Source organism: Lonchura striata, chromosome 5, assembly GCF_050655825.1.
Source record: "Lonchura striata isolate lonStrDom1 chromosome 5, ASM5065582v1, whole genome shotgun sequence".
In the NCBI taxonomy this organism is placed as follows: Eukaryota; Metazoa; Chordata; class Aves; order Passeriformes; family Estrildidae; genus Lonchura; species Lonchura striata.
In genome coordinates, this window is record NC_140707.1 from 71,946,532 (window position 1) to 71,972,016 (window position 25,485).

A 25,485-nucleotide genomic window follows, 5' to 3' on the forward strand; every position below is an offset into this window, starting at 1 on the left:
GGCTTGGACTTTGAAAAGCATCTCATTCCAGCCCCCTGCCAAGAGCAGGAACACTTCCACTAAACCACTGAATTTCCAGCTGCAGCAGTGGGGAAACACAGTCAGTGTGGTGGGGATGGAAACGGGATTCTTCGGGAAATCCAGAAGGAAATTCAGCTGCAGCTTCACTGTTGCTAAATTCCAGCTTCTTCCCCCTCCTCTATCTCTCCAAAGACAGATGGAGGTACGGCTCTGTCTTAGGAATAATAAAAATGATTTCTGAAGAAAAACAAAGCCCCCAGCCCTCTCTTGTGTGGGAGGGAGAAAATAACTGGGTGAATGAGTAGCCACAAATATTAGCATTTCAGAGAGAGCTGCTGGATGGAGATTGTTCACCACCGGGCGGGCTTTAATAGGAGTGATAAGGTTTGCTTTTGTTCTGGGGCTCTTCCTTAATCAGCCTGGCTCCTCCTGATTTTTCTATCGGTGCACTCCATCGGCCAACTTTCATGTGCTGAGTCCCAGCTGCAGCAAATCTTGTTAAAATGGCCTTGTTCAAACACGGGCGCCGGGTTTGTTCCCTAGAGCTGCGCCGAGGCTGGATGGAGAGCGGGGCTGCAGGAATCAAAGCACTCCTCAGCCTGTGTATTTTATAATTCATTGCATAGCTAAGTTGTGGAATTTTTTTTTTTTCTCCCCCCTCTAACAAGCTTGAAGCCTTTTCTTCCATATCTAAAGGAATATTATCCGAGGAGGCATTTGGGTGAGGGGGTTTGGAGACCCGCTGCTTTCTGTGCATCCTTTGTCAGTGGTGGAACAGCTTCCCTGTGCCTTATTAGTATTGCACTCTTGCATTTCTTTTATATCAGAGCCTTCTGCAAATAAAATTTTCAAAAGCTGCTCTCGCCACCACAAGTGGCGGAAAATAAAAGATGATGGAGTCCTGGGGGGTTTCGGCAGTCAGGTTAGCAAACACTGAAACAAAGCGTGGCACGGAGCCTTCCCCTAATTGAATCCCTGGTTAATTTGGTCCTGGTTTAATTTGCCCCCTGCTCCAGACGTCGGAGGATTCTCATTGAAAACAGCCCAAAACGTGATTATTTATTTTTTTGTTTTGTTTTGATCCTCGCCTGCGAGTGCTCCCGGATAATTCAGTCCCCAAAGGCAGGAGCTTGCTGGGGGAAGCTGGAGCCGGGGAATGTGGAGCCCCTGTAATTAGATGATGACTCCAAAGGGTTATTTAGATCTTGCAGTTGGCTTTGGCTGCTCAGCACAGGCTGGGACCTGCCCCACCATCAGCTGCTCCTGTCGGCCCCCGAGAGGCTCCAAACTTGCCCAATTTTTTTCTGCTCACCCGCTCGTTTGGGCATTTTTAATGGAGCTGAAATTCAAGCCCACGGAAAGCAGCAGCGGCCGCCCAGGTGTCTGCAGGGTCTGGAGACTTGAGCTGCCTCAGTGCAACTCTGTCCCTAATTAAACCTCCTGGTGCTGCTGATGGAGACGAGTGCGAGGAGGAGAGGCCTGATGGACTTTTCCATCCAAGGCTCCTGGCAAGATAGAGGGTTTCCCCCCCCCAATCCTGTTAACTTGATCTGGGAATTGGGGAAGGGTGAGGAAGAGGAAGATTCTACTTTGTGGCAGCTTTTTTTGGCAGGGAGCAGCACTAAATCTAACCATCAGACCCAGCACCTGGGTGAGGGCAGTGGTGATCCAGGCACGGAGCTGCCATTGGCGTTTGCAATGGTGGCGGCAACCGGGTGCTCAAAATTCTGCTGAACGAACAAACCGGCCCAGAGAGAGCTCAGAAATCCCATTGCTGATGTGTTTTGTGCTTGGATTCCCCAGATTCCTCCCCAGAAGCACAGCCCAAGTACATCAAAGGTGGCAAACGCTACGGGCGCCGTTCCCTGCCGGAGTTCCGGGAGTCGGTGGAGGACTTTGCCGAGGTGACGGTCATCGAGCCCCTGGGCGAGGAGGCACATCCTGCACACATTGCTGCCAGCCAGGAGGTCAGCAGGGAGGGGTGGGTGCTGGGCTGGCCTTGGCACCTCTGGGCATCGCTGCTCCTCACATCCAGAGGGGTTGGGATGTGCTTGGAGCATTCCCAGCAAAGGCATCGGCCGCTCTCCTTGCCCGTCCCTAGGATGGGCGTTGGGGTGGCCTTGGCACCTCTGGACGTGGCTGCTGCCCACATCCAAAGGGGGTGGGGATGTCCCAGTGCCTTTAGTGGCCATTCTCATTGGGGATCAGCCATGCCAGGCGTGGCCCCCTTGCTCCATGTGCCGTGGGAAGCAGGGAAGGAGCTGGGGTGATGTGCTCCTGGCACTGCTGGCTCCTGGCTGGAGCGTGGGCCAGCAATTAAGCAAGGGCTGAGCTGCTGCCTCCATGCCTAACGAGGTGTGGGCTGGGAGCAGAAGGAGCACGTCCACATCCATTAGTGCAGCTGCCAAAATCCGGCCGTGGCTCCAGCAGAAGGGGTGGTGAGCCCCAGAGCCCCACAGCCAGCAGCTGCTTTGGGACAGTGGCATCTAATTGCTCCCCCCAAAAAAAAAAGAATCCCCATTCCTGGTTTTGTGCTCTGGATTTGTGGCTCTCTTTGTGCCAGTGCTTTCAATCCCAGAATCTCCTCTTGCTTCCCCAGACAGGAAAGCCAAAGGAGCCGAGTGGTTGCAATTGGTGCTGTGTGTTAGAGCACAGCCACAACAGCATTTCCCTGGAGCTGGGCTGCTTCCAGCCTGCCCTGCTGTGCCAAGTATTGTTGATTCAGGAGCATGTGGTGGGAGTTTTTCCACTGGGAAGGAGAAGCACTGCTGCTTTCTCCCTCCCCTTGGAGCTGGGAGCCTCTGCAGCTGCTGTTGTAGGGGGACACCCAACCCTGTGTGAGAAAACAAGGAAGGAGCTCCTAATTCCCGTGGTTTCTGTGTTATTCCTGTGCAGCTGAGCTTAAAAATGATAACAAAACCCCAGAGCAACACCTCAAAGCAAAGCTTTTCCACCACTCCCAGCTGCTTTTCCCTGCTCCTGTGGTGACCTTTGCTCACCACCCCAGGGATGCTCATCCATCTCCTGGTGTTGGCCACATGGGCTGCCCTGACCTTGGAATCGATGTTAATCCGCCCACACTCCCCAGGGAAGTGATGTCCTTGGTGGAAGAGGCTACTCTGATCCTACCCCTTGGTTTTAGCTGTCACAGAGGTGTAAAAGGGTAGTCCATTAACAAGGTCAGTTAATTAACCCAGCTGTGCCGTGGGGGCTGGCTCAGTCTCCTGCTGGGAATGCCTGTTGCACCTTTTGGGCTGGTGGCATGGTTAATTCCTTTGCAAGTGGAGCAAAAAACAGGCTGAAGTTGTGAAATCCCTACTTTTATCAGCATTGCTGTCTCCAAAGCAAAGCAGATCCTCTTGGTATGCGTGGAAATGACTTGCTGGAAGGTGTTGTGGGGTCCCAGGGGGGGTGTTGGAGGCTCCTGGTGCACTGATTCCTTGGGATTTGGCCCGGGGAGCAGCTTTTGCCCTGCTCTCTGCTGTTGTGTGTACAAACACGCTGCTGGCGTTCTGCAAGCCCGTCCCTGGCCTGAGAACTGGGGCAGGATGGCTTAATTGGTGCTTGCTCCCAAGCAGTGCCAATTAAAAGGGCTCAGGCTGTGGCTGAGAGGTTTCCTTCCCTCCCTGCCTGCCCTGGTAAACACGAGGGGAGAAGGCTGGAAGGCTGCCCAGGGAGGCTCCCTGACCTCCATCCCCAGGGGATGGGGAAGGGAATGAGCAGCTGGGTGTGGATTTGGCATTAACCCTGCTGTGAGTAGGGGGGTGCTGGTGGCATCCTGAGGGTCCCTCTGACCTGCAGGAGCTTGTCCCTGTGGATGCTGGCTGTGCTGACTTCCAGACCTCGCTGAGCATCCATCCACCACCTCCCCTTCCCCAGCTGCTGGCTCTGCCCTGGGACAGGTCCCTCCTACTTGCAGGTTCATGGAATCCCAGGATGGTTTGGGTTGGAAGGGACCCTAAAGCCCATCTCATTCCAACCTTCTACCACGGGCAGGGACAATTCCCACTAGTCCAGGTTGCTCCAAGCCTTGACTTTGAGGTTTTTGAATCTGCTGGCACATCCCAGTCCTGTCCCTTCACTTCCACTTGCTCCTGTGCTCTGTGTGTTTCTGAATTGTTTCCAGCATGTCCTGGCATTGAAGCAAAACATTCTAGGAGGCTCGGGTTGAAACTCCTGCTTTTGGGTCCTCAGTGTGAGACTCCCAAAAGTGGGCCTGTCCTGGAAACCCAGGATTTGTGATTACCAGCTCAGGATAGTGCCTGCTCCCAGAAAAAGTGCCTCACTGCTGTGACTGGTGCTTTGGAGCTGAAGGCACTTGGAAAAGCCAAGTGTGGGGATTTGACAGCTTATTTTTGGGGGGGTCTCTGCTTAGGCTGCTCAGCCCAGGGAGCTGCTGTGTGGATCTGGGAAGAGCCAAATCCATCAGCAGCGGGGAGCGAGGACTCACCTCGTGGCATGCGCTGCTGATCACCATGTTAATTAGCAATATATTCCCGGGGAGAACAAAGGTCTGGCTGGCTGGAGCAGATGGCAGGGGGGGAGAGAGAGGTGGCTGCTGCCCCGTTCCAGGCTGCAGATGCTGCGCAGCATTCAGAGTCCGGAGCCATCTGCTCCCCGCACGCGCCGGCCGGGATAACGCGTCCCTGGCATCTGACCCGGGGCCAGCTGTAGCCCTGCTGGGGCTAGGGGACAATGAGTGGTGACATCGGGGTGTCCCACCCTCCCCAGCCCCTCTTTGTGTGCTGGGGGCTCGGGGTCGGCCACCGCTGCAAGGGGACAAAGGGACCCCGGAGGGAGGGGGGGTCACACGAGCGCCCCGGGGTCGTTTCTGGGGGTGCCAGCCCCAAACCCCCCTGGCTTTGTTCAGCCTCTGTGGGTTGTTGGTTGTGGTTTTGTAGAATCCCAGAGTGGTTTGGGTTGGAAGGGGAGCTTAAAGCTCATCCCATCCCATCCCTGCCGTGGCAGGGACAACTTCCAGCATCCCAGGCTGCTCCAAGCCCTGTCCAGCCTGGCTTTGAACGCTTGCAGGGATGGGACAGCAGCAGCTTGTGTGGTTTTGCTGGAGGTGGTTGAAGTGGGGGGGGGTCTGCTGCTCAATTAACCTGATTCTGTGTAAAAGTGTGCGTGTTGCTCATGCAGAAAGACTTGGAGATGGAGGATCTGCCCTCTGAGCATCGCTGCCAGGCTCCCCTCAGTGTCCCCAAGGATGAGCGTGGGTGGCTGCAGGGTGCTAGCTCTGGCACCCAAGCCAACCCTCTCTCTGTGCAAAGTTTTCTGCATTTTCAGATAGCAGTTTATCACAGAGTCCCATAATGGTTTGGGTTGGAAGGAACCTTAAAGCCCATCCAGTTCCACCCCCCTCCATGGGCAGGGGCACCTTCCACCATCCCAGGCTGCTCCAAACCCCATCCAGCCTGGCTTTGGGCACTGCCAGGGATCCAGGGGCAGCCACAGCTTCTCTGGGCACCCTGTGCCAGGGCTCTGCCATTTTCTTTGTAAAAAAACTTCCAGGGATGGGATTTAATGGTACCTGTTGCCTCAGCTCCTGCTTTTTGTCCCTCCTGGGACATTGGGATGCTGAGGCAGCGAAGGGCCCTTGCCTGGTCCTGCAGCTGAAACGGGAACAGCAGCAGAGCTAAAAACAGTCCAGTGACTTAATTCAGTTTCCATGGCAACGTTGTAGATTAATGGCTTTTAGCTGTAATCTGAATGAGAAGCCCTGAACTTTTCTGTGGTGATTTAGAGCCTCTTTGTGTCCTGGGTGACTTTCACTCCAAATCCATCAGTCACGTGCAGGCAGAGCCGTCCACTTGTACCACTGCAGGAGCAACATCTGCCACTGCTGAACCAGAAGTTCATGTTGTGGAGCATCACGTGGGAGTAAATACCCTGGGCTGCTACAAGGGTGGCAGGGATGAGACAGCGTGTAGTACATGAGGAAATCACCTTCAATGCTGTACTTTTGCTCCTGGTTACTGCCTGAGCTGATGGGATGATGCCAGAGGGAGCAGGGTGGTTTAAGACCACCAGAGAGTGGGTGTTTTTCCCCTTTGTTAAGCTCAGTGAAAGGCTTGTTGACAGCAAAGCTCTCTCCTGATACAGAGCTGTATTTAGTGCAGGAGGTTTGAATTTGGCTGGGCTGAGTGTGGGGGAAAATAAAGTGCTGGAAGAAAAGGATAACCCAGCTCTGTGATCATCCCTGCAGCCCCATCCCCTCAACCATCAATCCCTCAAAGAAAAGCAGCATGGTTTGCTCCGAGGGCACAGCTCTCCCTGGCTCCCCACACCCTGCCAGGCTCTGATCTGTCCCCTCTGCTGGGTCCTTGCTGGGGTTGGGGCTTCTCCTGCTGGGGAGCCACCCGTGCCAGGACAAGGCAGGATCAAAGAGCCCTGGATTGGCAGCCCAGCCTGCAGGGAGATGAAAGCCTGGCAGCACTGCTGGAGCCCTGCAGCTCCTCGGATGCTGATCCCAGAGTCTCTTTCATTCAGGGGATGTCCTGCAAGCAATAACTCGGGCACCTTTTGTTTTCTCCCCAGCACTGGAAGACGCGCGGCAGCGAGGAGTACGAGGCTGAGGGTAAGAGCAGAGAGCAGCACTGGCTGTGCTTATTCTCACTGCAGCTTTCAAGAGGGCTCAGAGGGGCTCTGGGTGTGTGGAGCATCCCAGCCTGGTGGTGCAGAGCTCAGGAAGGTGCAGCTGGGCATGAAAGCTAAAGCGCCATATCCCTTCTGCCCTCCTCATCCTGCTGTGGGTGTTCCTGCTCTCCCTGACCTCTGTCCTGGTCCCACTCCTGCCCCGGGGGGCTCTGGATGTAGTGGAGTGTGGTGGGCACTAGATGTCAGCAGGGACCAGTCATTAAATGTTCCTTAATTGTCACAGAATTAAAAAATCCTGGAATGGTTTGGAAGGGATCTTAAAGCAGTTCCACCCCGTGCCGTGGGCAGAGACACCTTCCACTATCCCAGGTTATCCAAGTGCTGCCCAACCAGGCCTTGGACACTTCCAGGGATGGGAAATTTCCCTGAGCAACCTGTGCCAGTGTTTTACTATCTTCATCACCAAAATCTTCCTTTTAACTACATCTTTCTCTTCCATATTTCAGCCGCTCTCTAACCCCATCCAAAGAGGCCACGTTTCTTCTCCTAAATCTGCTTTTCCAGCCCCAGGAGGTGGCCTTGCAGCTCCCTTGATCCCATAGCAGCCCAGGGAAGGGAGGGGTCCATTTCCCATCTGTTCCAGCAGCTGAGGAAGCTCTGCTGCTCTGCAGCCCCTGTTGGCCATCAGACTCATCCACGTTCCCAAAGATCCTCCTGGCCACAATCCAGCTGCTGGTCAGTCTGCAGCTGGTCAGGCACTGGGAGTCCCCATCCCTGGGGGGGTGAAAAGCTGTGTGCACGTGGCACTTGGGGACACGGGGCAGTGGTGGCCTTGGCCTCTAAGACCATGGAGTCTAACTGTTCCAGCTGGCCAGGGAACAGCTGGACTCAATGGTCTTGGAGGTTTTTTTCCCCCAACCTCAGCAATTCCATGGTTCTGTGGACACGAGGCTCCTTCCCCTGGTGGCACAAGTGAGCGAAATGCTGAGCAGAACCTTCTGCCAGAGCCTGATACTGCTGGGACCAGCATCCACATCCTAAAATCCAGAGTGGGCTCTGAGCGGGATGAACCCAGACAAGTGATCCCTTGGGTTCTGCAGAGCAGCAGCAGCCCCCTGTGGGGTGCAGAACCCCCAGATCTTCTGGTCCTCGCTGCAGCCTCCGGAGCAATCTCCCCCATTGCAGGGCAGCTGCGCTTCTGGAACCCGGACGACCTGAACTCCTCCCCTGGCGCCTCCCCGAGCCCAGACTGGATCGAGGAGAAGCTTCAGGAGGTCTGTGAGCACCTGGGCATCACCAGGGATGGCCACCTGAACAGGAAGAAGCTGGTTTCCATCTGTGAGCAGTATGGGCTGCACACGGCGGCCGGGGAGGTGAGCGACCACCCGTCCCACCGCTGCCCCTGCCTGGGCTTTAGTGTGGGCCCCCAAAATCCCTCCTGGGATTCACCACAAGCACAGGTGGCTACTTGGAAAGGGGTTTCCAGCTCCAGCTGTTGGTTTTCCAGCGAGGTTTTTGGTCCCAAACCATCAGGGTGCTCTAGGAGAAGGCAGCTGCCAGCCCGAAGCGTGGCATGTCTCCTCACGCAGCCACAGGGGGATGTGGAATGGAAAAGCATGGCTTGGATTCCAAGCATGTCTCCTTAATCCTAGGAATTTTCTAGCTAGACAGTAAATATAGGTAAAATATTCATAGGTGCTTACTTTTGACTTTGTGAAGGCCTGTGGGTGTTTCTGTCCTGCAGCAAGAGCCCACAAGAAAATGAAATCTAACAAAAAAAAAAAAGCTCTTGTCAATTTAGGATTTAGTATTATTAAAAAAATCAGATTTTTTGCATCTTAAGATAACATGGCTTGTATTAATTTCCTCCACAAAACAGGTATTCCTTTGCAGCATTCCCAGTGAAATGTTTTTAGGGTTTTAAGGCAATGGAAAAGATAAACTGTAGACAAAGAAACAGTGAGGGACTAATCTGCACATCTCCAGTCCTACTTTTGAGAAAGCAGCATGCCCTGAAGCATCAAACAGATTTATGATAACCTTGCAGTGTCTTAGGGTTTGTTTTTTTTTTTGCCTGGTCACTTTGTGCTGCTCAGGGTTTGGCATCTGTCTCAGTACCTCGAGCTGAATTCCTGAGGTCACACTGTCTCAGGAGCAGAATGAAATGAGTTTTGTTTTTTTTTTTTTTTCCTTGCTGCTTCATTAAACAGCAGCTCCAAAATGACCAGGAGCTTTTTTTTAATGGTGTATTGTACCTGCAGTTTTCCACGTGGAGAATATGGAAATATGTCAGGCTGATGTAGCAGGTAGCTCTTGCTTTGCTCTTTTTGGAGCCTTGGGAATAGGATGTTTGCTCTGTGCCAGATTTTTTTGGCCTTTTATGTGATTTCTGTCTCCTTGCAGGTGCTTGAAGAGGTGCTCCATAACCTGGAACAAGATGGGACCATGAGCATAGAGGACTTCTTTTATGGCCTGTTTAGAAATGGGAAATCTCTCACACCTTCAGCATCTACTCCGTACCGGCAGCTGAAACGACACCTCTCCATGCAGGTGAGAAAGTGAGAGGTGAATCCTGGGGTGAAAGGAGCAGGAGAATTCCTGAACAATTCCCACCCAGCTGTCTCCTCCTCTTCCTCAGTGTCTGTCCCTGCAGGGGCAGCTTGAGGCAGGAGGTGGTGGCAGTGAGCTGCTTCATACCCTGCTCCAAAATTTCAAATTCTTGCTCAGAAAAAGCTCTTTTGGAGGTGATAAAACAGAGAACACCCTCATGGGAAAGGGGACATGGCTCCCTTCGAAGTTTTAGGGCTTGGAGAGGGCTCTGACAACCTGTGGAGTGCAGTGTGTAACTGGTAGAGCCTTGTAGAATTCCAGGGTGGTTTGTTTTGGAAGGGACCTTAAAGCTCATTCCAGCCCCCTGCCATGGGCAAGGGCACCTTCCACTCTCCCAGGGTGCTCCAAGGTCTGTCCAGCCTGGCCTGGAACACTTCCAGGATGGGGCATCCAGTATAAACTGGGTGCAGGGGGAAGCACTGCCTGGGATAGGCTGGGGACATGCAGGTCCCACATCTCTACTCCAATTTTGCTTTTTTTTCTGAGAAAGTTTGAAATCTACTCCCTGGCTTTGCCTGGAGGCTGAGGGCTCTACCCAAACCACTCTACAAGTGCTCCCTGCAGCTGTTTTCGGGAAAGTGACATTCCAAACCCAAAAATGAGCAGTGGAAAACCCTTCTGGAGCAATGAAAAATTGCTCCTCCTGGGATTTGTTTTAAATCCCGAGCGCCTGCTTGTGCCCCGGCGCCGCGAGGTCAGCGGCGACTTTTGCTTGGCAGCGAGGAAAAACAGAGCTTAATCCTTAATCTCTGGAGCAGTGCTAGGGAAATTCTGTTGCTAAACCCCTGTGGGCACTGCCTTTGCCCTGTCACATCATCATCATCATCCTCATCCTCTCTCCCAGTCCTTCGACGAGAGCGGCAGACGCACGACCACCCCCTCGGCCATGCCCAGCACCGTCGGCTTCTCCCTCTTCTCCAGCCTGGATGATGGCATGGGCTACGGCTGCGTGGAGGGGGTCCTGGACTGCTGGCACCAGGAGGGCATAGAGAACAGCCAGGAGATCCTGAAGGTAACCCCCAGCTGCATCTCACCCTCAGTTTTTTTCTCCCTGTGTTGGACGCTGAGTTATTTTTGTTTTTTCCTTTCCAAAGTCCCTGGTTTCTCCCCTTTTAAAACTTAACACAGAGAAGCTGTGGCTCGTCCATCCCTGGAAGTGTTCAAGGCCAAGTTGGACAGGGCTTGCAGCAACCTGGGCTAGTGGAAGGTGTCCCTGCACATGGCAGGGAACTGGATGATCATTAAGATCTATTCCAGCCCAAGCCATTCTATAAAAATTCCCAGTGTTAGTGACAAGAGTTCTGGGAAGTTTCCAATCATTTCCTTTATGGTGCATCCCAGAGAACAAGCAGCTTATTGATAAAAATACACTCTGATTTCCAGCCCAGCTTGAAGAGGTCACCTATATTTGTTAGGAAGTAATTTAATTCCTTTTCCTCTCTGAATAGCTGCACCTGCAAACCTCTCAGCACTGGGGTGACCTGAATTATTGCTTGTGCTGAGGTGGAGGACAGCCCTTGAAACCCTGCCCAGTCCTCAGTGTTCCATTAGACAGAGTAAAAAGGGTGATGGGGATGAAATCAGGCACCTGAATAAATCCATCCCTGTCCATCTCGTTAGAAGCTGTGGGTGGGAGAAGATAATTTCATGTGACCATCACTGGATTCCCAACAATGATGAGTGTGATTCTCCTGGCTTTTAAATATCCATGTGGGGAGAGAGCAGCCAGGCTGGAGTAACCTCTGCCATGGCTCAGGATTTAAAACCCACCCATCACCTCGCACTGGTTGGGAAGGTGCCACCTTCACCAGATTTGTGTGTCCACCTACACTTTTGTTGCTTTCCACTGGAAAACTGCTCTGTGCTGGTGTCAGTGGGGTGGTTTCTCCAGTGTCTGCAGTGTTTCAGCCCCACCACAAGTGCTTTGCTTTGTGTTCCTGCAGGGTTAGGTTGGAAAAGTCCAGCGGTCAGCTTAGCCCTTGTTCACCACTAAACCCTATCCACATCCATAGGGGTTTTGAACACTTCCAGGAAAAGGAGAGGCCTTTCTTCAATGCTTGGAGCAGCCTGGGATAGTGGAAGGTGTCCCTGCCCATGGCAGGGGCTGGGACTGGATGACCTTAAATGTCTCTTCCAACCCAAACCACTCTGGGATTTTACAAAATTCCAAGCAGCTGCTGCTGATAACTTGTTTTCTGAGAGGTGATATCCTCACCATCAAACCCTTCCTGCAGGGCTGTTTCTGTGTTGCCTGTGTTGCAAGAGCTGGTTTTGTTTGACACAGACATCCCCAAGCACCTCCTGGCAGCAGCTGATCCCTGCAAAGCTCAGTCTCGTTGGATCCTGCAGGGAATTAATGCAATTCATCAGTCCTGGCCTTAATTTCCTGTTGGTCTTGCAGCACGAGCAGGACACTTCCCATCTCCTCAGCAGCTCTGTTGTAGGGAGGTGGCAGAGATGTCTGGTTCATTGCCCTGGGGGCATCTGTGACAGATTAATTAGCCAGCAAAGATCTCTTCTGAGCCTGCTCGTTCTGGCCTGTCAATGCCTGCACAAATGGCTCCAGGCTCCTGCAGGAAGCTCACCCTGCTCCAAGGCCTCCTTGTTTCCACAGGCTCTGGATTTCAGCTTGGATGGGAAGGTGAACCTGACGGAGCTGACGCTGGCGCTGGAGAACGAGCTCCTCATCACCAAGAACGGGGTCCACCAGGCAGCCCTGGCCAGCTTCAAAGCAGAGATCAGGCACCTGATGTGAGTCTCAGGGATGGCTGGGTGTGGGTGTGGGTGTGGATGTGCTGCTTCCTGCTTTGCTTGGCCAAGCAGGAGCTGAGGGAGCAGCTCAGGGGTGGTGATGCTCCCAGGGGCACTGGGTGGCACTGGAAGGCACAGTTCTCTGTTGGAGTGCTCAGGAACTTCCAGCTGTCTTGTTTTGCCTGGAAAAAAACACTCAAATGTCCATGGATTGCATAAAAATGTAGCTGAAAAATAAAAAATGGAAGCAGCAGGCTGTTGGCAGTCTGGGAGTGGTCACTGCTGTCCACAGTGGTCATTGATGGCTGAGGAACGCGCAGCTCAGGGCAGAGGCTGGTGGAGCTTCATTGCCTTTAATCCAAACTGATCTGGGGCATTGCAGAGGTTCTGCCATGTGGTAAATGTGGAGGTGAGGTACAAACCCACTGTAAATTACCCTGGTTTTCCTTTGAAAATCAACACAGTTTGTCTTTGTGCTAGACTCACTGTGCAGGTTTCTCTGTCGAAAAAGGAGGTTCCAGGGAGAGCTCAGAGCCCCTTGCAGGGCCTGAAGGGGCTCCAGGAGAGCTGGAGAGGGACTGGGGACAAGGGATGGAGGGACAGGACACAGGGAATGGCTCCCACTGCCAGAGGGCAGGGATGGATGGGAGATTGGGAATGTATTCCTGACTGGGAGGGTGGGGAGGCCCTGGCACAGGTTGCTCTGAGCATCTGTGGCTGCCCCTGGATCCCTGGCAGTGCCCAAGGCCAGGCTGGACAGGGCTTGGAACAGCCTGGGACAGTGGAAGTGGTCCCTGCCATGGCAGAGTCTGGAATAAGAGGGTTTTGAAGGTCCATTCCAACCCAAACCATTTCAGGATTTGAACTGGGGGGCTGGACCACAGCTGAGGGTCTCAAGTGTTGAGGTCTCTGGATATGTGGGGACACCAAGAGCTGGTTGGGTACAGGTTCAAATCCAGTTGATGAGACCCTTGGAGATCTTTCCAAGCTTTTTCTCTGACATTTCAAATCCCCTTTTTGGGGGAGCACTGAGGGCTGACCCCTAATTCAGGCTGGCTGTGCTCTGCTCTGCCCAGGGAGAGGTTTGACCAGGTGGCCAGGGAGAAGGAGAAGCTGCGCTCAGACCTGGAAAAGGCGGAGAAGCTGAAATCCCTGATGGCCTCGGAAGTGGACGATCACCACGCCGCCATCGAGCGCCGCAACGAGTACAACCTCAGGTGGGGCATCTGGGCCACCCATCCCTCCTCCTGGGACTTGGTGACCACCCAGCTTCTCCTCCAGCAGTGTTTGTTGGAATCCAGGGCTTCCCTCTGGCTGCCCTGGGACCCTGGCAGGGGTCAGGAACCCCCTGGACAGAGCTCCAGAGACACTGGCTGTGATCTCTGGCCATGGAAAAGAGTTTTCAATCTTACAGCATGAATTACCAGCTCTGAGGGTTTGATATCAGTAATAATTAAGTGTGGCACAGGTGCAAAAGTAAAATTTTAGGAATCTAGATTAGGGGTCCAAAGGGGACAAGGTGGAGGAAATTGGGTGTGCCTTGTCCTTTTTCTCCTCCTTCATGCCCTCCATGTCTCACTGTGGTGTTGGCATTTTTCTGTTGGTTCAGGCTGGGGACACACTGTCCAACGTAGGTGACAGATATTGGCACGTTCTTGTAAATGCAGCCCAGGGAGTTTCTGGTATTGAATGTTTGTCACATCCCACTGAGGGCAGAGCCCCACACGCTGCCCTGCAGGACAGAGCTGGGCAGGGCAGCAGAACATGTGAGAGATCAACAGAATAAACAACCTGGAAACCAGCACAGACCAATTATGGCTTCTGCTTTGGCAGCGGGGCTGAGAGACAGAGACTTTTACAATCTCAGAATCATCAACACCACAGATTCCAACAGTTTGTCCCCCTGTTGCTCTAACAAGCCCCTGTCCCCTGGCAGGAAGCTGGATGAGGAGTACAAGGAGCGAGTGGGTGCCCTGAAGAACGAGCTGCACAGAGAGCGGGAGCAGATCCTGCAGCAGGCCAACAAACAGAGGCTGGAGCTGGAGCAGGAGATTGAAAAGCTGAAAACGGATGAGAACTACATCAGAGACCGCCTGGCCCTGGCCCTGAAGGTAACAGGGACTAAGCATAGGCCGGATTTCCCCCAAAAAACCAGGAATACTCTGGGAAGGGGAGTGACTTTGCAGTCCATGTTGAAAGGATGAGTTCTGGGCTATGTTGAGCTATGACTTAGCCAAAAGTCATTGAAGCAACAAGACAGAGAGGAGTGTCCATGAGAATTGGTGTTTGGGGCACCTCGATGGGTTGTTCATGGATTCCTAACCTCCAGTTCAAATCTCTGCTGCCATCACATGCAGAGTGTGTGTGTGTGTGCACAGCCAGGAGATAAAACATCTCAATTGAGTTTAAAATCCTCTTTTAAAAACAAACAGACCATCCAAAGCAAACTTGCTGCTAAGCCTTTTGATCATTTATCAAAATCCAGTGTTCACTCTCGCTGTGGCAGGAGTGGGTTGTGTGTGAGTGGATTCATAATTCCTGTCATCACCTGAAGCTTGAAATATGTCATGCTTTGTCTTAATTGAGAGTTACCCTTATTTTGATGAGTTAACACGTGATTTTTCCTCCTCCAAGTGCTGATCTGTTGTGGGTTTTTTTGTTTGGTCCAGGAAAACAGCCGCCTGGAAAACGAGCTCTTGGAAACGGGAGAAAAACTGGCTGAGTGTGAAAGTCTGGCAAGCAAACTGCAGAGGAACCTGGAAAATGTCCTGGCTGAGAAGGTAAATCCCCCTTTTCCCGGTGGGGTTTCAGAATTAAATCACTTTTGAGTTGCTACATTCTAGCTGCCAGTTTAACAGAGGCTCTTGGGGTCTCTATCCAGATTATCCAGGCACAGCCTGCCTTGGTGACATGGACTGCCTCCCACCTAAGGAAAATACAGATATTCCACCTTAAACTGTAATTTTATTCTAGTTAAAGCAGGGAGCCTTAGAATAAAGCAATTATCCTGCAGATCTGCAGGGATTTCTTTTTTCCCAGCACAGAGTTTTGGATGGGCCCAAATTGCAGGTCCTTTCCAGGGAAAAGATGATGCAGGAGGAGTGAGGTTTGACATGGCATCACTGATGGAAATAGGTGAAAATCGAGGTGACCAGCTGTTCATGGCTGTATTACATTTAAACTTTCAGAATATCACCTTCTCCAAAGATGTTTAACTTCGTGCAGCCATAGCCTAAGGTTCAAATATTGGGATTTCCAGCCTTCTTTAAAACTTGGCATTATTTACCACACTGAGATGTGCATGTGCTAAGGTAGAAAGCTGTGATCTGGAATCAGAATGAGCACGAGAGCTGTGCTAGATGGCAGACAGGTTTTTTGGGGAAGTTACTCATTCCCTGCTAGGAGGAAAGCAGACTTTCTTTATTTAAAATAAAAACCCAGAGTGGAGAGAGGGGAGTGCAGGCTGCAGGGCTGCTTGGAACAGCACCATGCTGTCCTGAGCAGGGCTGCAGGGTGGGTGGATAACTGGACATTCCATTCCTGTGTTCCAGTTTGGTGACCTGGATCCCACCAGTGCAGAGTTTTTCCTGCAGGAGGAGAGGCTGGCCCAGATGAGGAGCGAGTACGAGCAGCAGTGCAGGGTAAGTGGGGCTGAGCCCTGGCTCCTGCGTCCACCAGGAACATCCCAGAGCCATTTAGGTTGGAAAATCCCTCTGAGATTGAGCCCAGCCATTCCCCCAGCACTGCCAAGCCCTGCACGAAGCATTCCCCAGGTGCCACATCCTCAGTGCCAACAGCAGCACGAGGCAGGCTGGAAAGCTTTTCCCACAGAACCCACTGGCTGAGCTGTGGGCTGGGAGAGGATCCGTGGAGCCCTGTGAATTCAGAGTTGCAGGAACATAGAGGAGAAATAAGATACATCCACATTTTGCTGGTATTCAGACCCGTTTTGTTTTGTTTTGTTTTGTTTTTAAATACACCTGAGAATAGAAAATTTGCTTTCTCTTTCATCTTGTGGACTTAAAAGACTTTAGGGTGAGCCTGCAGGTTTTCCATTTACACATCTGCTTTCTGATATCTGCTCATCTGTTGTCCAGAGCAGCTGTGGCTGCCCCTGGATCCCTGGAAGTGTCCCTGGCTGGGTTGGGTGGGGCTTGGAGCACCCTGGGATAGTGGAAGGTGTCCCTGCCATGGCAGGGGTGGAATGGGATGATCTTGGGAATCCCTTCCAACCCAAACCATTTTGTAATTATGTACTCTGTTCTGCAGGATGATTTCTATTCAATAAAGAGCTGCCTTTGCTGTTGGATTGGAAACAGCACAGCAGCTCTCTTAGGAAGCTGCAGTTTAAAAGCAAAAATTGTCTAGAAATAGGAGTTGAATCAATACTTCTCGATATGCAGCTGATTTTTCTCCTTTTGAGGATGGCAGATGTAAATCGGTACTCAAGGTTCACTTCCTGGGCCTTTCAGGATTCTGTGTTTGCACATTGAGGGAGCTGTTTTCCTCAATAACTGCTGTTCCTGGAGTGGAGTGCACAGCTCTTGGCACAAACCCTGGGGATGTTCCTCTGGCAGGCAGGAGGAAGGACCAGATGGTAAATACAGTAATGAGGGGATCTCTTTCCTAATTTGATCTTTTGCTTCTGATTTGATTTTTCAAGTAGATGGTGTTTGAGGAGGCATTTCCCAACTGTTTGGAAATGTTACTAAAGCTGCTTTTTAATAAAAGGTCACAGGAAAAGGGAATAAAGAGAAAACTCCCTGGAGCTCCTGTTAAACCTTCACCTTTGAGAGTTTGGTATTGTAGAATCATCAGAGAATCTCCCGGAATGGTTTGGATTGAAAGGGACCTTAAAAACCATCTTGTTCCACCTCTTGCCATGGCAGGGACACCTTCTACCATCCCAGGGTGCTCCAAGCCCCAATGTCCAACCTGGGGATCCAGGGGCAACCACAGCTTCTCAGGGAATTCTATTCCAGGGCCTCCCCACCCTCAGAAACTTCCAGCTGTCTTGTTTTGCCTGGGAAAAAACACTCAAGCCTCCATGGATTGCAGAAAAATGTAGCTGAAAAATAAAAAATGGAAGCAGCAGGAAGAGGGAATAAAGAGAAAACTCCCTGGAGCTCCTGTTAAACCTTCACCAGCCAGGAATTCCTTCCCAATATCCCATCCACCCTTGCCCTCTGGCAGTGGGAAGCCATTCCCCCTTAGGCTGTGGCACTCTGGGTTATAGACAAGTTTTTGTGCTGTAATTCCCACCTGAATGTCCTGTGGTGGGGCCGGGTCAGTGCTCAGCAGCCTTGGCTCCTTCTCACTCAGCTTTTTTTTGTCGCCCTCGCTGTCAGGAGCTGCAGGACCAGATTGATGAGCTGCACTCGGAGCTGCAGGAGCACCGTGCCCAAGGCAAAGCACTCAGGCCTGCCCTGAAAAATTCCCTGTCGGAGGAGTTTGACGTTGACATGAAGAGTCACGGCCACGGCGGGATTGAGCCTGACCAAGGTAAAGAAATCCCTCCTGTAGGACTCAGATCTGGGCTGCAGCTCTTCATAACATCTTAGAGGTCATTCCATGAAAACCTTCCCAGTGAGGCTTGGCCACCACCTCTAATTTGGAGGTTAATGTTCATTTGGACTGTGGCTGCTGGACCAATTTTGAAGCTGAAGTGGAAGTTTGCAGTTACTTGGCTGTGTTTGTGATGGGAGTTTGAGAGCTGCTCAACAAATTTGAACTGATGAAATAATTCTTTTGAGAATTTTATCTATTTATGTATTGTATAATTCATGCTTTTATATTTATATAAATTATTACTTGATTACTATTTCTAAAGGACTCGGTTCAGAAGACTGCAACCCATTAAATATGAGCATAGAGGCAGAAATGGCCATTGAGCAGATGAAGGAGCAACACCACAGGGATCTGCATCACCTCAAACAGGAGCTTGAAGACACAGTAAGTGCTGGAATGAGATGGTCTTTAAGGTCCCTTCCCACCCAAACCAATTTGGGATTCTATGATCCCAGTAAGAAATAAAGCTGAGCACTTACGCATTCTTTTCCAGGGAAATAAATATAAGATGCTGAAGTTTAAATCAAAATATCCGGTAGAATGAATATGTAAAACTAGATGGAAATATTGAGGAAAACATCCCTGTAGAATATTCTGTGGAAAATGAACAAATCCATCCCATTTTCCCTTCTGCAGGTGAGCCATTATGAAAAGCAGCTGGATGAGACAAAAGCCCGCTGGGAGAAGGAGCAAGAGGATATGAGGCAGAAGTATGCTGAGGAGATGAATGTCATGGAAAATCAGATCACTGGCCTTAAAAATCAGATAGCAGAGCTGCAGGGAGAGACAGCCGCGTTCAGGGAGCAGCAGGAGAAGCTGGACTGTAAATACAACGAGGAGAAAAACAAATTACAGATGCATTTCGATGAGGAGAAAGCCAGTCTGCAGGAACTGTTGAGGCAGGAGCATGAGGAGGATGTCAGGGCCAGGCTGGAGCAGGCGAATGAGAAGTTCAGGCAGGAAAGGGAGGAGCTGATCCAAAACAGTGTCTGGGTGGAAGAAAAGATGAGAGTTGTGGTGCAGACGCTGCAGGAGGAGAAGGGGGAGCTGGAACGTGGCTTCCAGCAGCAGCTGAAGAGGCTGGCAGAGGTGCACGCCCTGGAGAAGGAGGAGCTCCAGGAAGAGCTGCTGAGGAAGCACCAGCAGGAGCTGGAGGAGGAAAGGTGAGTGTCACCTCGGGTGGGGACAGGCTGGAGCCTGGTGACCGAGGTGAACCCAGTGCAGAAACACTTCCCTGGTGGGGAATTCCAAGTGTCCTGACTGCCCAGTGCTGTTCCTGCTCTGTTCCACAGCACTGGGCTGCTCTCCAGGGTTTCTTCTCTTCTGACCTTTCTCAAGCAGATTTAGATTCATTTTTAGCTCGCCCAGAGGCAGCAATAATGTTAAAGCATAACCAGGCGTGATTAACTCGAGCTCTGTTCAGGATCCCTGTGCTCCACAAATCCCTTTAAAATTTGGGGTTTTTCAGAGTTCTTTGCTGAAGAAGGAAAGGGGTGGCAGGGAAGTGCTTTTAGCCAACGTGGAGTGTCAAAAGAAACTGAAGCCACCCTGGGGTGATGGGGGTGAGAGCATCTGCCCCCCCAAAATCTGAGCACAGGAACTGAAAGGCACGTATTGCACATGAAACCTTTTCTGAGGATGTTTCATGAGTTGTTGCACTTTTCCAAGGCAGTTTTTCTTTTTGAAGTTTCACCAAATTGCCTCGAGTTTAACTTACAGCTCCCAGAAACACCCATCCTATAGTGGATGTGGAAAAACAAAAAAGGTACATTTCCAACTTGTTTTATTCAGCCTAAAAAGCCACTTTAATCTCTGAGGTAGTTTAGTAATATCTTATGTTAACCATGTCTAGGAAAAAAATGGCAAGTGACTATAACAGAAGAGCATCTCATGCACAAACTCAGTTTTCTGTGGACACACAAACACTTGTGAATAAATATGAAGAAACCCTCCAGAGTTTGGAAGGACGTTACCAGCGAGAGCTGCAGGAACTTGCTGAGCAGCAAAGAGAGGAGAAATCCCAGTGGGAGTTTGAAAGGGATGAAATTGCTCAGGAGGTGGCTGAAGCCCACGAGCAGCTGAAGGAAAGCTTGGCAAGTGAGAAGGCTGTTTGTTGTGCCCTGACCCAGGAGAAGGATCTCCTGGAGAAGAATTTCAAGGAAGAAGTGAACAAGCTGGTGTGTGAGAGGGAGCAGCTGGAGAAGGAGCTGCGGGAGCTGAGGAATGCTGCTCAGGAGCAAGAGGAAAAGATGAAGGAGAAAATAAGCCAACTCCAAAATGACCATGAAAAAGAGCTAAAGGAGAAAGATGAACATATATCCACAGTGGAGCAAAATGGGAAACTGGTTAGGGAGAAGCTGGAGAGACTGGACAGTGAGTATAAGCGAGAGAAAGAAGAGCTCAATTCCAAACTTCTTGCTTTGGAGAGTTTAAACAGAGACATTTGTGAAAGAGCAGAGGCAGAAAAGGCCGAGATGGGTTTGGAAGTCTCGGACCTCCGAGGGAAAATACAGAAATTGCAGTGGGAAACACGGAGTTTTTCTGCCCTGCAGAGCCATTACAGGGTCCTGGAGAGTGAGTACGCAAAAGCCAAGAGCCAAATCGCTGCTTTTCCTGGAGCAGCTCCTCTGGGAGATGATGGGGATGTTCTCCAAAACCTGCAGAAGGTGCACGAGCAGGCAGTGAAGGAGAATGTCAGGATGGCTGCCCAGATCCTGAGGCTGCAGCACCGGCTGGAAGCAGCAGAGCAGGAGCTGCAACCTCCCAGTGCCAGCTGCTCCCAGTCTGGCTCAGAAACAGAGGAGATGGATCCCAGTTTTGAAGGGCTGCCCAGTGATTGTCAAGATGTAACCGTGGGAGCAGATTTCAGTGTCCTTCCAGCCCTGGAGGCTGGTACTACAGACCTGGAAGAAATGTCAGAGGCAGATTGGGATTTGGAGGAGGGATGTGTGAAAGCCAGCGCTGGTGGCCACCCTGAGGCACAGGAATGTTGGATCCAGGGAAGTCAGGCAGCTCTGGATGCTGATGGCAACCAGGATTGTGATAAAAACCTTTCTTGGGTACCCCTGCTGCCAAAAAAGAGAGAGCTGGAGGAAGTTCCCAGGCCAAAAGCGCTACACAGCGATGTCACACAGCAGAAGGTTCATCTGCTAAATCACAGAATAGCTCTCAAAAATAAAGGGTTTGTTTCTGGTGCTTTGAAGATGCAGGTGGAGCTGGAGAGGGCTGAAGAACTGAGTGAAGACTCTCTCATGCTGGATCACCCTCCTGGGGCAGCAAACGGTGACCTGAAGAGCGTAATAGCTCAACTTTGGAAAAGGATGGAAGAGCTGGAAGACAGATCCATGGCACAGACTGAACTTCTGTCCCTGCAAGAAGAAATCCAGCTAGAAAACGAGGATCTGAAAGCTGAAGTGATGCAGTTAATTGAAAAAAATAGAGCGCTGGAAGACAACCTGCGTGGGCTGAGAAGGCTTTGTCGTGAGCAAGAAGAAAGCGAGGTGAAAAGCGTAGAGTTTGAAGATGAAAACGCCAAATTCCTTGTGCAAGTTAAAGAATTGGGAGATGTTAAAGGATTGGGAGATGTTAAAGAATTGGGAGATGTGAAAGGATTGGAGGAAGTCCGAGAACAAGATGCTCAAGGAAATGCAGATGTGCTGAGTGAGAGGAGAGGTGGGAAGCTGGAAGAACATCCCACGGCGTTCACGGGCCGGCAGGACAAGAATCCCCAGAGCGACGGCGCCGCGCCACGGGTGGGAAAAGCAGGAATGAGGGAGCCCAAGCCCCAGGTGAAGGAGAAGGCTCTGGCTCACCCAGAGGAGAGGAGGGCAGTGACCCAGGGCTTGCAGAGCACGTGCACTGAGCTGCAGCAGAAGGTTGACCTGCTGAGGTAACGTAACGCAACGTTAGCCACTAACCCAGCGCTGCCTCGGCTGCTCCTTTAACCACCCTAGTTTAACTCTGATTTAACTCTGAGTAGCAAGCAGTGCTGTGGACTCCTAACTCTTCTAATCGTGGATAAAGACCACTGGAATAAATAGCTGTGTGTGACTTACTCCTCCCTGTGCCCGCCACCTAAGCAGGAGCACCTGCCAACTGTCCTGTGTGTGGATGTCACCGTCACCGTGTGTAGCTCCAGCACCAACCCATTGTTATTTCCATGTCCAAATTCCATGGTAACACTTCCAGAGTGCTTTGTAGCTTTTACTAATATTCACTTCACTCGGTTTGTTCCCTTTTCTAGAGCTGAATGGTGCTCGCAAGGCTAAAATTGCTCCTGTTTTTCCTCAGTGTTTCGGTGAATGCTTTAGAATTATGGTAATTTGAAATGCTAAAAGTGCTTATATTTTTCTCAGGATTTAAGTTAATATTAGAGAATTATAGGGACTTTATTTCCCAGTTAGGAAACCCTTGAGGAGTGGGGTATGTTCAATATAGTTATAAAACATATATTCATGATATTACACTCATCATAGGTTTTACCTACTTTTTTTAACTGCTGTGTTCCAGCAAGGATTTCTTTTTTTTTTATATGGATAAAGTGGCTACAAGTGGTTTAATTATTGTTCAGCACCAGCTTCCTGCAGGAAATTGTTCTTTCAGGTGTCCCACCGTGGCTAAGTTATTTCTGTGCAGTCTCCTGAGGACAGAAAAGACACTTTCCAACTGTGCTGTTCCCAGAATTCTGAATTCCAGTTGGGGAAACAGCTCACTCTCCTGGCAATCTGTATATTGTGGTGTTCAGTTGTTATTTGTAGCTTAAGAACTGAAAAATATGTAGAATATTAGTGTCAAGCTTTAGATTTTAACTCGTTTGAGCTGCTCAAGAACATGCCCTGAAATCCCAGGGTTTTTTTAAAGTTTGTTGTAAAATTGTGGGGTTTTTTTGAACAAACTGGGGGAGCGCTCCTGCTGAATTGATGTACAATATAAACATACCATTTATACATAAAACAAGGCAATTGTAGCTTTGTTTTTGAAGCATTACAGGTAGCTCTGACTTGTGGGACTCTCTCCCTCTCCAGGTGTCCTACAGGAATTTTCTCACTTGTCTCCTGTCTCTGGCACAGGTGTGAGGCCGAGAAGCTCCGCGAGGAAAACGCCGTCCTGAAAAACGAAGTGACTTTATTAAATGAGGAAGGGAGTGCTTCCAGCCTGAAACTGAGGGAGCTGAATGGATCCAGGGAAGAAATGAGGTGAGAATTCCAAGGGGAATGCACCCTGTGATGCCTTCAGGCTGCTGCGTGGCTCAGCCACAATGGGTTCATCCCTTCTCTCCAAGCTCCTTCGTGTGTTAGGTGCTGTACAGATGCAAAATGGGGTTATTTTGTGGTGCTGTTGGAAATCCAGCAGGTTGTCAGGTTGTTCCTCATCCTTTTCCCTGCCCCAGCTTGTCCTGCCCATCCCCAGAGCCAGGCAGGGGTTTAGCTGCAGGCATCGAGGTGACCCAGTAACACACACAGGACTGCCTTGGGAGCTGACCTGATGCAATTATTTGTGCTTCAGCAAAGGCAGGGAGGGGCTCATCTGACAGATTATTCCAGTGCTTGGGTCTTTGGCAAGTGCAGAACCATCCATGATCCTGAGATTATTCTTCCCCTCTAGGAAAATCCCACATGGGGCACCTTGAGAGGTTGAGCACTTGCCAAGTTGATGCAGAACAGGGATGCTGAGCAATAAATTTAAAAATATCCACAGTTACCATTTCTGGTAGTGTTTAAAAAAAACAGCTCATTTTTGGAATCATTAAGGTTGGAAGAGACCTCCAAGATCATCAAGTTCAACCATTAACCCAGCACTGCCAAGGCCACCACTGAGCCATGTCCCCAAATTCCACATCCACATGGATTTTAAATCCCTCCAGGGATGGGAACTCCACCACTGCCCTGGGCAGTGAAGAAACCTTTCCTAATACCCAATCTAAACCTCCCCTGGCACAACTTGAGGTGATGTTCTCCTGTGCAATCCTGCAGTTGTGTATGTTGATAATTGATTTTAGTGTTAGTGAGCTTTCATTTTCCCACAGGCAGAAGATAGAGGCTGTGAGAAAGGAGAAAGTGGCTGTGCAGAAGATGGTGGACAACCTGAAAAAGCAGGTGTGTGACCTGAGCCCAGAAACTTCTCTGTAGAAACCATCACTGCATCAAAGCTGTTCCTTCGATAGTCACAAAGACAGCTGCAGACAAGCATTTTATAAATTTAAATGTTCTGATGACTGTTCTATTACTTCTTTGGGGGTGATTTGAGGTTTGCTTGAGCTGCTCATAAGACACAGGCTGTAATTGTCCAGCTTACAGGCCTGAGAGCACTTTCCACAGTCAACTTGGGAAGTTTATTTTATAGCAATACAAAGTTTAAACCTTTTGTTTTGTAGTTTTTATGCAATTCTCTGCAGTAACCGATGGGAAATAGAGATTGTGATTCAAGCTCTGCTTGTTTCCCAGCTGGCTTGGTCTAAGAATTCTGCCATTTGTATCCATGTGGCTGCTACTTTTATTTTAGGGGTGGCTTGTTACAATGGGTGAAATAGAAGGATAAATAACCTATTACATCCATGGCATCTTGGTATTGCTTAGGAAAATAGTTGCTCAGAATAATCTGTTAGGATAACCCTCAAAATCCACACCAGCAAATTGGGCTGTGTTGGGTGACTGGTATGATATGATTGGTCTCTAATTATGACAAATTATTTGTTTGGAGTCACTTGTCAGAGTGAGACTTGTCAGACCTTAATAGAAAGGGAATATCCAAAATCTCATTCCTGGTGTCAAATCACTGCTGTCCCCACTCAGGTGGCTGATCTGAAGACCAGGAACCAACAGCTGGACTCTGAAAATACAGAACTCAGCCAGAGGAACTCCAAAAACCAAGCAGATGTGCAGGATCTCAATCAACAGCTGGCAAGGGTGCTCAAGCAAAAGGAAAGGGAAGAGGGGAAGTGTACCCTGGAAGAGTGGGAAAAGGAGAGGCTGCTGCTGAAAGAGGAGCTGGAAAACTCCAAAATCGAGGTACAGGATTTGGTAGGACAGTTGGACTTCAGGGGCTTTGGAATTGGCATCTCTGTCCTGGGATGGGATTTCAAAGCTGAGCTTTGCTAAGTGCTGGCTTAAACACAGCAGCAGCCAAAAGCCAGGAGGGAAAAATGTGCAGGTTTGTCTTGAAAACACAGCTTGGTGATGCCAAATATTTCCCTGCACTTCCCAGCGTGGCTGCTGTTCATCCAGTGCTGTCTCAGCTCTATCCAGGGGCTGCAGCATCCTCTGCTTAAACTTTGCTCTGTGACTCTCCTAAATTAAAGTCTGAGCCTTTTATTTTTTGCAGTCATCAAATATGGTGTCGTCTTTGGAGATGGACTTGTCAAAAATGAAGGTTCAAGCTCATCTACTGGAGCAGGAGAACCACATCCTCAAGCAGGAGCTGGAGAAGACAAAACAGGTTTGGCATCCTATTGCCCAGAAGAGCTGTGGCCATCCCTGGATCCCTGGAAGTGTCCAAGGGCAGCTTGGGTGGGGTTTGGGGCAGCCTGGGAGAGTGGAAGATGTCCCTGCTTATTCCAGAGAGATTGGAACTTGATGACCTTTAAAGGTCCCTCCCAACCCCAGTCCCTTCTGGGATTCTATTTGAGTGCTGTCAGATAAATTTTCACCATCTCTTAATGGATGAAATTTTCACCATCTCTTAATGGATGAAATTTTCACCGTCTCTTAATGGATGAAAATTAAGAGGTGGAAGTAGTTGATTTCTTTAAAGAAAGGTCATAAAAGTAAGGGAATGTAACTCCTCTTCAAACAGTTTCCAGGTGCAACACACAATTCTTCCAATAAGGTTGGGTTCACTTAGGCTTTGCCAAAAGATTTTTGGGAGTGGTGGATCTACAAAGAGAAGCACTGGTCAAGATAAAGATTTAAACTCTAATTAAGGAATAGACAGGGCGAG

General features: G+C 50.3%; 1 protein-coding gene across 7 annotated transcripts in view; it reads left to right on the forward strand.

The window, feature by feature from the left end:
• Positions 1-25,485, forward strand: part of NIN (ninein) — a 61,012-nt gene that overhangs the window by 17,486 nt on the left and 18,041 nt on the right. For all 7 annotated transcript variants that reach the window (XM_085581044.1, XM_077783879.2, XM_085581042.1 and 4 more), the window contains exons 4-21: positions 1,825-1,988; positions 6,562-6,601; positions 7,807-7,994; positions 9,025-9,171; positions 10,076-10,243; positions 11,846-11,982; positions 13,059-13,199; positions 13,919-14,093; positions 14,652-14,762; positions 15,534-15,623; positions 17,331-17,484; positions 17,813-17,934; positions 18,187-18,713; positions 19,403-21,439; positions 22,620-22,745; positions 23,576-23,645; positions 24,342-24,557; positions 24,871-24,984. In XM_085581044.1, coding sequence (XP_085437170.1) covers positions 1,825-1,988; positions 6,562-6,601; positions 7,807-7,994; positions 9,025-9,171; positions 10,076-10,243; positions 11,846-11,982; positions 13,059-13,199; positions 13,919-14,093; positions 14,652-14,762; positions 15,534-15,623; positions 17,331-17,484; positions 17,813-17,934; positions 18,187-18,713; positions 19,403-21,439; positions 22,620-22,745; positions 23,576-23,645; positions 24,342-24,557; positions 24,871-24,984 — 4,727 coding nt within the window. The remainder of the gene's footprint in view (positions 1-1,824; positions 1,989-6,561; positions 6,602-7,806; positions 7,995-9,024; positions 9,172-10,075; positions 10,244-11,845; positions 11,983-13,058; positions 13,200-13,918; positions 14,094-14,651; positions 14,763-15,533; positions 15,624-17,330; positions 17,485-17,812; positions 17,935-18,186; positions 18,714-19,402; positions 21,440-22,619; positions 22,746-23,575; positions 23,646-24,341; positions 24,558-24,870; positions 24,985-25,485) is intronic.